The sequence below is a fragment of the Festucalex cinctus genome, chromosome 16 (assembly GCF_051991245.1).
Source record: "Festucalex cinctus isolate MCC-2025b chromosome 16, RoL_Fcin_1.0, whole genome shotgun sequence".
In the NCBI taxonomy this organism is placed as follows: Eukaryota; Metazoa; Chordata; class Actinopteri; order Syngnathiformes; family Syngnathidae; genus Festucalex; species Festucalex cinctus.
Genome location: NC_135426.1, coordinates 17,997,941 through 18,010,001, shown reverse-complemented (window position 1 = coordinate 18,010,001; position 12,061 = coordinate 17,997,941). Strand labels below are relative to the sequence as shown.

At 38.1% G+C, this 12,061-nt stretch overlaps 1 protein-coding gene across 1 annotated transcript; it reads right to left on the bottom strand.

Annotated features, from left to right (window-relative positions):
* Positions 1 to 2,669: 2,669 nt before the first annotated feature.
* On the bottom strand, positions 2,670 to 11,960 carry LOC144003474 (serine/threonine-protein kinase 38-like). The gene is made up of 14 exons (XM_077499751.1): positions 11,575 to 11,960; positions 8,911 to 9,050; positions 8,074 to 8,125; positions 7,638 to 7,760; positions 7,465 to 7,548; positions 7,274 to 7,397; positions 7,037 to 7,191; positions 6,798 to 6,900; positions 6,645 to 6,706; positions 5,863 to 5,980; positions 5,679 to 5,802; positions 4,302 to 4,397; positions 4,126 to 4,217; positions 2,670 to 4,062 (listed from the first exon to the last, which is right to left on the bottom strand). Exons 2-14 carry the CDS (start codon positions 9,042 to 9,044, stop codon positions 3,938 to 3,940), a joined length of 1,392 nt encoding a protein of 463 aa, XP_077355877.1. The 5' UTR covers positions 9,045 to 9,050; positions 11,575 to 11,960; the 3' UTR covers positions 2,670 to 3,937.
* Between the last annotated feature and the right edge of the window lie 101 nt (positions 11,961 to 12,061).

The window sequence follows — 12,061 nt, the reverse complement described above, 5'->3', positions numbered from 1 at the left end:
CTGATAAGAGAATCTTCCCGGAAACATTTCACCTGGTCAGTGTCATTTCAAACAGGATCCGTGTTGTTATTAATTCTAAAAAAAAAAAAAGAGACAAACGTGAGGATATTATAATATGAACTCAATGAGTTTGATTTTTTTTATTTTGACATGTTATCAACATAAAAAGTTACCATGTGAATATATTACTACCATTTCCCACGTGACCTCTTTCACTGGGCTACAAGAAACAGCATCATCACATCATCACATATATAACCTAACATTGTCCTGACTCACTCATCATGGTGATATCTTTTTTTTTGTTTTAAGGTGATGTGCCCACCAAACAAAAACTAATACTCGTTTGGTCCTGTACTTACAAAAGTATCAAGATGTGTTATTAACAAGATACCCCTCTAGGTCCTCTTTTCACTCATCACAATACGGTATCTCCCCCTTACATTTTTGTAACTATTATATTTTTATGGGACAACACCGAACAAATGACACCAAATTCAACACACCTGCTCCCTAGTCACACCTGGAGCCTTGCAATACCAATGAGTCACGTGACACCATCCAATTCGGACAGTTTACCCTCAAGGGTGTACTCATTACTAATGTTTTGGAATTAACGGCTGTGTGTTATTTTACGGGGGCTGTACGCCGACTACTTCACACTGTTGCTGTCATTTCCTCAGTTGCTCCATAAGAAGACAGAGCATGACTTTTACAATCGATTTTGTGTTTATTTAGAACACATTACCTAAATAATCTGAAACTGGGTTGAAATGTATCCTGATTATATTCAAAGAGGTTGATCCAGGGACATACAAATAATAAATAACACTAAAATATACACATAAATCTATTCATTGCTTACTGCACTGTATAACTTCGGCACTATTTCAACAGACCCGCTAACCTTATGAGGAATGAGCGGTCAAGAAAATGGATGGAGAGTTGATGAACTCAATTTTTTCTGAAGCAATAGCACCATCGTGTGGTGAAAATTGGAACAGACGTTTCTTTCCCGCACAAGACAGTGAATTCTCACACTATTTGGAGGTGCGTGAGTGAGATTGTTCGTGTGATTAATGTTAAGGTAGTTTGAGGTTAAGCGCATCAAGCGTGAGCTACATCTGGATTCTTGATCACATCACAAAATGTGATGAGCTTTGGTAGCTTTTTTTTCTTCTTCTTCTACGAGCTGTGCAACTTGGAGCATAAGTAAATTCAAAGGTTAATATTAAAAAAAAAAAAAACAAGCTTTTGTTTAATACTTATGACGTGTAAAATGACATGAAAGAAATGACCGGTGTCTGGAAAGGTGTTTGTCATACTAATGTGTTCTGATTGAACACATCATACACAAGGCTTCTTTGTCTCATGTTTGCTTTGACGCACATCATTTTATGACAATCCTTTCTTATCTATACCATAAAAAATACTGTCAATTTCCCAAATTAAACTGCTCTTTCATCAACTTTATTGCTTGTTTCTTACTCATCCTGACTTTTTTTTTTTGTCTGTAAAGCTGACCTAAAATCCATGTTCCTTTATATTTTTTACTTTTTTTTTTTTTTTTTTTTTAAAGAGCCAGCTTCATCATCTTTTCTCTAAACGCCTTTCGAACTAATTGGGAATAACATTGATACAATATTATTTACCAGCTATATGTGAAGGCACTTCGAAGAAGGAAGTGATTGATTGGACTTCGTCTGATTCAAAATTCAAAATGAAGTGGCTCCCATATTTTTGAGATTAGCGTGAAAAAGGGACGTGACACACTTTCGATCTGTGGGGGGGTCATCTAATGCAGCGCGGGGAAGATTCCAGCATGACTTGTTTGCTGTTTAGGTGATAATAAACTTGTACATGTATATGAAATAATGGAATTACATCCCTGGGTCCTTAAAGCTACTGCTGTTTCCTCAAGCCTATTTTATTTACCCTGTAACACCTAAAGACTACCCTTATACACTCGGATGCAACTAAAATTGCAACTCCTCGATTACAGTCCAACAATTACCAGTTACCAGTATTTTATTTGATTTTGTTCATTTTTTTCCTGAGACATTTTCACGATGAATGAGATCCAGCCCATTTCCTCAAACAGTGACATTGTGCAGTTAAATCCCAACCAATGATCGTCCTAATCCTAATTTCAAGTACTACCAAATTAGTCGTGATCAATATTTTCTTCATAATCAAGCAGCCCAACTACAGATGCCACAAGATGGCAACAAAGCACCACTTTTCTATTAGAAAGGGTCCTACCTTCACTTCAGATTGCACCAAAGCATTACTTTTATATTAGACAAGGCTGTGAAAAAGCAAGTTTTTCAGCAAACAATGAAGGATAAATTCCTGGGGAAAAAACTGAATTACATTTTACATTCACAATTGTGAGTAAATTGAGCTAAGAGCATCATTATTTATGTATATCACATTTTTTTTTTTTAACATTAAATGTTTCTTGTTGCACAAATGTGCAGTACAGTGTTCCGTCGTTTATAAATGAAAATGAAAATAATGAAAATCCGCGTTAATTAAAAAAAAAAAATAATAATATATATAATTATTATTAATAATTATTATATATATATATATATATATATATATATATATATATATATATATATATATATATATATATATATATAATAATAATTATTATTATTGTATATATTTTTTCGTTTATTGTATGTTTTTTTTTTATGTTGTTTTGGTATGATTTTTACTTTATTATAAATGCTTTTTCATTTATCATATGTTCTTTTTTCATTTACATTCATGTTTTCCATTAAAAGTATGTTGTTGTTTTTTTATTTACTTATTATACAACATGGTATATATATTTTATTTATTATGTTTTTTCATTTTGATATGAATTTTAGTTTATTGTGAATGCTTTTTGATTCATCATTTGTTTTTTTCATTTATAATTTTTTTCCCCATTAAAAGTATGTTTTTTTTAATGTACTTATTATACAGCACAGTATATATATTTTATTTTATTTATTATGTTTTTTCATTTTTATATGAATTTTAGTTTATTGTGAATGCTTTTCCATTAATCTTTTTTCTTCATTTACAGTATTTTTTTTCCCATTAAAAGTATTTTTTTTAATTTACTTATTATACAGCACAGTATATATATATTTTTTTTATCTCTGAAATGCAATGTCATGGAGTGACGGGACAGACACCGTGGGAAAGGTGTCCCAGGTCGGACGTCGGGTTTGAGAGATAAAAAATCCGCGCAACAGCAAAGTCGCGAAAGATGAACCCGCGATAAACGAGGGAACACTGTACTACTAATTGCAATGCACATTTTTTGTTATAATTTTTTTTTAATCCTTAATTATATACAAAGTTGTCATCAAATTCTTTCTTTTTAAACTTGCCTGAGCGGGTGCTTCTAGGAAAATCTATAACCACAAAGGGTTACCAGTCACACAATTTTCTGCAGGGGAAGATACCTACTTATTAAAAATAATAATGAGCCTGTTAAAGCGTAGGTCACTGTTTGAGGGAACGCACTATGATGGAGGATGTGCGAAAGCTGCAAATCATGCTGAAACCTTCCAGAGCGTGTCTGCAGCGTGTGTTCAGTAGCAGGTACTTGTTTTGCATACGAGCTAGTTTCTCGCAACCAGTGTTCAAACTATCAAAGCAGTGATTGGCACGCTTATGAGGCGACGCATGCACGTACGTACGGTACGCTGACTTGAGCTTGGGCTGCACGCGCCAGCATACGACCAGAGGTAACGTGGTAACTCCCTCGTTGGCGGCAGAGCAGAGCTTAATAACTTGGTGGGGGGCGAGGGCGGTTTACAAGTAGACTGAGGGGCGGTTCGGCCTTCAGCACCAGCGGGGGCCTCCAAGGGCCCGACCCTGTTACGTCCGAGAATGTCTTCTTTTTTTTTTTAATACTCCCTGTTGGAGGCCGTCAAGCCTTCCCTGGCTTCATGTACGTGGGGATGGTGCCTCGTTGAGTCAGGCCCTCGAAGCGCTTGTAAGTGTAGTTCAGGAACACCCAATCCTTGGACTTGAAGTCTGGTTCTGTCGCATTGGCTGGGACAAAAACAGAGGCATTGAGGTCATTAGAAACTCTTGAGAAAAGTGAATTAAAAATACCTGGCTGGAGGATGTCTGATTCCGGGAACTCGTCAAAATTGGAGGTGTCGTCGATGCTTTTTATCTCAATGGAAATGGCCGCCGGACGCTCTCTGTTGAGAAATGTGTTGTTGTTCAGAATGAGTGATATGAAGAGGGGGGGGGGGTGATATATGTCAATCCAGTAAAAAAATTACCTGATGTGCTCCCAGTCCACGGGCTCAAAAAACTGATGGCTTTTGATTTCCTCCACGCTGCCTGCCCCAACTCTGTTCTCAGCATCTGTGCAATACCTGAAGCACAAAAACAACACACAGATAAATACATATGAAATTCCAAAAGCTCGGACACCATCAAACTTGGAATCCGATTTTATGTTTTTCACAATCTTTCCAAAAACACAGCCGGTGGTTTTGCATTGCAACTGCTGAAAAAAATAACCTACCTCTGACCCACAGAGTATGATATTTATTTGAACATCTTTACAAAATTTCAAACAGAGGTCCTGAATTTTTTACTTAGTATTTTAGTATATTATACAGTTTAAGAAAAATAAATTATTCAGATGACAATAACATTCAAGTAAAATGCTTCATAGGAAAAGTGCTTTTTTTTAGGCCAGTGGAGGGCGTTGCAACCAAGAACAAGCAAAAAAAAAAAAAAGCCAAAATGTGTTTAAAACTATATCACAGGGGCTATTTTACAATTACTTGTGCCTGTTAACAGTGTAGCTATGAAATAACATTTTGTTTTTAACTTACAAACACAATGGGTTCCGAAAGGTTGTTTGTAAGTCGAAACTTGACTTGTAAGTCCAATGACATTAAATTTTGTTTAAAAGTAAAATGTTATGAAATTATTTTTTTAATAAAATAAAAATATGTAAAACATTTTTAAATGAATCAAATTAAATTATATACAGCATATACTTTCTATACAGTACATTAAATAACTAAATAAATAATACATTAAATTACATCATCATCTATCCATCCATTATCTGAACCACTTTTCCTCATCGTAAATTTAATTTAATTTTTACACAGTGAAATTCATTACAAACAAAATAAACATGCTTACAGTACATACACAGGAAAGTATGTTTTCCGACTGTCCGTGAAGTGCACATTAATGTGATTGGCGTGTATGACGAGCCAAGATAGCGACCACCGAGTCAGATTCAAGTGATTTCCAAGCTGAAGAGCTATTGTGTTGTAATGTATGACGTGCTGCACACTTAAAAATATTAACTTGCGAGCAAAATATGGCATTTATGGACATCGGTCAGCCCTTGTTTGTATCTACGAATATTCATAAGTTGGATGTTCATAACTAGAGGACTACCTGTAACCCGTCAGCACTCACATTCCCTAAAGTCCCTGTCATGCCACGGGACTCTTTTGGTTAAAGTGCTTTATGTTTTATTGGGAACAAGCCAAATATTTTCATTTCATGCAATTTCTGACTGGATGACAACACACAACATTATAAGTCGCTACCCTTAGAAAAGTCAACAGCCGTTTTTAGTACTACTGTATTGGTTTGCCATTTGCAATTTGAAATACTGCACATACCGCAGTATCAAGTCCTTAGCCCTCTCCGAGATGGGGACTTCGGGTGGAAACACAAGGGTCTCCTTCCAGTTCATCACTTTCCTGTACGTCTCCTGCGGCGTCTCCGAGCAAAACGGCGGATAGCCTGAAAGGAACCTCATCGTTTGACACACGCTGCAGTCCACGTGTTAATATACCCGCTTACCTATCAGCATCTCATACATGATGACCCCCAGAGACCACCAGTCGCACAGCTTGTTGTAGCCTGTCTGCATGAAGACTTCCGGGGCGATGTAGTCCGGCGTGCCCACTGTGGAATAAGCCTGAAAATCACAGTGAGAACGCCGGACATTTTTCTTAAAGGGGAAGTCAACCGTAAACATTTTTGCTATTGCTATATGTGACTTCACTAGTATGAACATGACATTCTGATTAATATTACATTTGTGGAATATGAGTTATGCAGCAAAATCCAGCTGTTTTTAACCATCTCAAGGGGTGGCCATTTTGCCACTTAGTCAATTGAAGATGACATCAGAGTTGCTCAGGGCTCAGGCAACAACCAATCACAGCTCACTTGTTTTCTGAAGCCGAGCTGTGACTGGTTGTTCCCTGAGACCTGAGCAACTGTGATGTCATTTTCACTCGACAGCAAGTGGCTAAATGGTTGCCTTCTGATATTGATAAAAACTGCTGGATTTTGCTGCTTAATTCATATTCCACTCAAGCAATATTAACCAAATACCGTATTTAGACTAGTGGAGCTGCATAGAACATACTATTGTCAAGACAATTTTGGGGGGTTGACTTCCCCTTTAAAGGAAAAAGTTTGGACACATCTGTGCTATATTAAATGACGGGACTACAGCATCCACATGCACTCCAAAATACAGTCAATTGAGGGAAAGGTCTACAAAATCCAGTTAATTAGGTCTCCAAAATGGCCAGTTACCACATTAACAGTATATCAAAAAGTCAAAGGCGCACCAGCTGTCTCCGGTTCTTCTTCCAGGTTTCTGCTTTCCGCTTGGAGTTCATGTTTTGAAAGGCTGCGGAAACAAAGAATTAAAAAAATAGACCAATAAGTCCCATTTACAATAATTTTCAAAAGTGCATCAAAATGGGAAGTGTGATGCTAACAAAAGTCACTAGGTGGATTGTGTGTCAGGTTTCTGTAAAATTCTGTTCGGTGGGCCTTTTTCAGTCCAGTACACAAGCCAAAATCAGACAGCTTCACATGTCCCTGTGAGGGGGGGGGGGGGAAACAAAAACATTTAGGTGACATTCATGAGTACAAACTTCTAGCAGAATAACATAGCATCAGATATAGATATGATACGATGACACAGAAAGAAGGAATGTGTGTGGCCTCTCCCCACCCTGGAGTCGAGCAGCAGGTTGTCCGGTTTGATGTCTCTGTGAATGAAGCCCAGCTGGTGGATGGAGTCGATGGCCAGGACCGTCTCGGCGATGTAGAACTGGGTGGCCTCTTCGGAAAGGGTGTCCTTCTTCATCAGTAGCGTCATCATGTCACCTAGCAACGAGTTTACAACCGGACATCTAATCGAGCATTTGGATTTTTCAGCTATGTGTGTCTTGTAAGTGTAAATGAAGACCTCCAGGTAGAAATTCCATGATGAGGTAGAGGTTCCTCTTGTCCTGGAAGCTGTAAAACATTTTCACCACCCATGCGCCGTCTGCCTCCACCAGAATATCCCTCTCTGCCCGGATGTGAGCAACCTGCACAGGAAAGGAAAATGAACTAAGTCAAATGTAACGCAGCAGGAGCAAGCTTGCGATAGTTGACCTGCTCTTTCTCCAGCATGTCTGCTTTCCGTAAAATCTTCATGGCGTAAATGTGCCCAGTGTCCTTTTTCTGCACCAAACGCACCTGTCAGGAGAAGCACGAGCAACAGGAATGAAAGACAGCAACAACAGAACACCCGAAAAAAAACAAAAAACAGTTTTTCTTGAGCATACCTCGCCAAAAGCACCACGTCCGATGACTTTAAGGGACTCAAAGTCATCCAAGCCCAGCCGCGTCCTCTTCAGCCTCAAAAACTCCGTCTCCTTGCGAGCATGCTGTGAACGCCGCATCACTTTCTGCCAAATGAGAAGACACTCTCAGATAATGAGAAGCGACGGAAAGGCTTGATGTGGATGTGAAAGGCAGGGTCTTCCGTTTTTACTCATGAAAATACAGGATGTATACCCATGAACTCCTTCTCAATCTACACTTCTTGGCTTCTGTTAATGTGTGGTGGTGATTTTTTTTTCCTCTACCCCCAGCCTGCATTTTCCTGAGTGAAAACGGAAGACCTTCTGCCTTTAAATATTTGAGGTCCAGTAGTACCTAAAATATGTAAGCATGCTTTAACTCCAAGTGTGTAGTAATGTTTGGAAACGCAAGCTTTACCTCCTCATCTGGTAAGCCCTCATCATCCATGGCTTTCTCCAGCTTCTTCTGCCTAGCGACAGGAAAACAAGTAACGGTGAGGGATGGATTTAATTCACGTTCAAATTCCGAGACTGTGGGGCTTGAACAATGTTTTTAATTTAAAAAAATTAAATTTGTACTAGAAAAATAATCTTAATTTAATGTGAATAAAGTCAGCCCCTTGTGAGGAATACGTGGTTTGGAAAGTGTATGGATCTTCAGTTGCAGAATCTATTTCTTTGATGAGTCTATTTGGACTTTAATGTAAATGAAATATGCACTGCGCGTTTCACCAGGGAGACAGAGAGAGACTCGACAGCTCGGAGCACATTTCAGTACAATTTTAGTTTACATTTTAACCGCAATATATTTTCATAGAATAATTATCTATGGACAGTTTTTCTTGTCCTATATTTAAGCATAGTGTTTATGTTTAATTTAAACCGGTTAATGTTACAGTGGCGTACATATAATCGCCTCGCTATAGCGCAGATTTTCACCTATCCTATCCTTTCATATACTGAATAAATGAGACTAGAATTTTCAAATGGGTAGAAATGGGGTGAAGGAAAGTTTGTAGATCTTGACAAAGAATCTCTTTGCTCTTATGTTCGCATACAAGATCAGCTCTGCGGTAACGTGATCGTCCTTTGTTTGCAACCAAATACGCAACCATGTGCCGAGCGGATTTGACACTTGACGCTTTAAGCAACAGCTACATCTTGCATTCACCGAGTTGCCCGCTGTTATCGTATGCGATGAATTTGAGAGACAAGAGCGTGTCGTTAAACAGAGGCACGGGAGGGTCGGCCTCACCTCATCTCGCGCTCCTCGTGCTGGGTGAGCAGCGTGCTGTAGAAGTTCTCCAGCGTCAGTTTGGCAACGGTCACCCTCTCTCGGGTGTGGTTGCTCATGGGGAGGGCGGCTGCAGTCCCTCCTGTCATGGCCATGCTATCCTGTCGGAAACACACAACGAGACTAAGAGGTGCACCGATCACAATTTTCCGGCCGATCACCGATAACCGTTCTTTTAAAAAGTCTGACCTGCCGATCCCGATTTCTGACGATGCCGTTTTTTTTTTTTTTTTTTTTTTTTTTTTTTATTACAACGAAGCGTATACCTTGAGTGTTACAATTATATTTTAGTGGGAAAAAAAATTGAACAATATCAGTGAAATAATACAAATGGGTTGTTTTTACTGCACATGAATTTGTTCTCTTAAATAAAAATGAAAATCCTATTAGTTATCTCAGCAGAAGAGGACAGGAAATGAGATTGGTGGAAAAGATCGGTTCATTTTCATCACCGATCTTCCAAAATTAAGGAAATTGGGGCCGATAAATCGGCGGGCCGATAAACCGTCTGGCCGATAAACCGTCTGGCCGATAAACCGTCTGGCCGATAAATCGTCTGGCCGATAAATCGGCTGGCCGATAAATCGGCTGGCCGATAAATCGGCTGGCCGATCGATCAGTGAACCCCTAAAAGAGACGAGATGTCAGTCAATGGTTCGAGTTATGGCAAAAAAAGAAAAATTGTGAAGAGAAGTAAAAGAACAAATAGTGGATTGCCAATTGTGTTTAATCACTATGTGAAGAGACTTACCTCCCAGGTCACCACTTCACTCAATTTACTGTTATTGAAGTTATTATTATACATATTATGTTGGGATTCAATTGTCGGAACAGTCAATAAAGGTTTTATAACAGAACATCTTATTTCTACTTTCATGATCTCCGATGGGAAAATTTGAGTGGACCAGCATGGATTGCATTCCGGGGAGTTGGTTCCGTAATGGTGACGTTCTAACAAGAACCGACAAAGAAGGAAGTGGGTGGACACGTTCCATATAGTACATCATCAAAACCTTTGTCAGTAGGCAAGCAGAAAAGAATGAGTGTTCTTCTTGATTAGATCATACGGAGATTTTTTTTTTTTTTTTTTTTTTTAAAGGCTCTACAGGACAGAGATAGGAGATCATGTTTGGTCTAGTCACACAAAAACAATAAACTTCCTGATTTGCTTCGGGGAACAAAAAATAAATACATTAAAAAAAAATCAGTGAACAAGTGTCGCTCGAATAGGAAAGTTTGCAATGAGCGGAAAATGGGAAGCAAACATCGATGTTTTGCTTCTCTATTTGAAGAAACGCCTCTTCTAAAATGGTATGCGGTCTAAAAATGTTTTACATTACATTTGCTGTAATGTTTCCATACTATACGAAGTACAGACAGAAGCAGACTCATGCACACGCTCCACCCGTAAAAGGACTTTAAAGAGACCTGCCAGGAAACTTTCCATCCCTGAATGAATGACTCCAGTCATGACACTAAGGAGAGGAATGGGCTACATACACATGACTTAAAAAAACAAACAAAAAAAACAGTTGAAGAGCAGAAATCATCATTCCTGTTGAATTAAAAATTAGTTGCAAATACATTAACCATAACCTTTGTTCAAATTAAAAGATGCCAATTTGGATGGAAATCAGACCTTTTTTGTGTGTAAATTATTATTTGTTGTAGTTTACATCACAACAAAAGTCACTTCTAATTTGATGATTACTGCTATACTACTCTTTGGGGCGGGACACAAATAACAAATACAAATGCTTCATTTAAGACTTACAATTAGGGATATAAGGATAAGTGCGGTATCGTGATATCGTGATATTAAAACTGCCACAATATCGTCGTCGTCGTGTTCACGATATTTAAATGCAACACATCTGCTCAAAAAGTCAGGTTAATATCCATTTGTGCAGTTCTAGCACCTGGTTAATTTTTTAGTGCAATTAAATTCTCATTAGGGATGTTTTGGCCCTTCTATGTTTAAAATCTACACTAATTGTCCGATGAAGGGGAATATAATATGCCTGTGAAGCTCAATGTGTGCATGCATTAACAAAATAATATAATAAAAACATAATAATAATAATAATAATAATAACATTGCTGTTATGTACAAAAGCACAAGGTTGTGTGTTTTTTTTAAGTATGAGCACATTTTTCTTAAAATATTGTGACCTTTTTTTTAAATATCGCCAAACTCCCCACAATATCGTGATAATTATCTAATAGTGAGCTTCATATCGTGATAATATCGTATCGTGACGGGATATCGTTATATCCCTACTTAGCACGTGAGCTTCATACAGGCATAATTTCTGCTGGAAAGGAATGAAGGCAGAAAGATGCAAGGATATATATATATATATATATATATATATATATATATATATATATATTTTTTTTTTTTATATATACACATATAAAATTAAAACGTTTTAAATATATATCTACTTTTAGCCCATCATGTATATAGACATAACGCTGCAACCGGTATTGATGCCTATTTTATTTTTAGAGAATTATTTAGTGTTATCTCTTGCATGCTGTTTTCCATTTACGCCAGTCTAACAGGTTCCATTAGCAAACAGCTTAAAAATAGCCACTACAGTACTTTTTAAAATAACCTACCTCCGTGTCCTGCTCCAGAGTCAATTATTGGCTGGGCACCAGCCCCACAACCCAGGAGAAACAAAAATATACTCTGTTACAACGCCTTTTCTGCCTCAAATGTGGGCAGAAAAGGCTGGAAGGTCCAGTTATTAAGCTAACTGTTACCCCTTAACGGGGAACCTCTATTCAGCTACAACTGTAAACATAGCTGATATCAAAACCAAAACATGGCTCACTTCTGCAGCCGCAGACAGCAGGCGAACATTACATTATATTTTTTTTTTAAATTAAACTGTTCTTCATTAGTCCCCCTTCGGCGTCTGAGTGTAGCGGCTGTCCAGTATAAACGGTGAACAAATATGAAAAAGGTAGCTTCAGTTTCCAAGCACCGTCGGGCTCATCAGTCGCTGCAGTTACGCAATGGCGTAGCTTTGGAGTGACGTCAAATCAGACCAATCACAGGTGGAGGTTGTGGAGATAGCCAATCACGCGGGGACGATTCTTG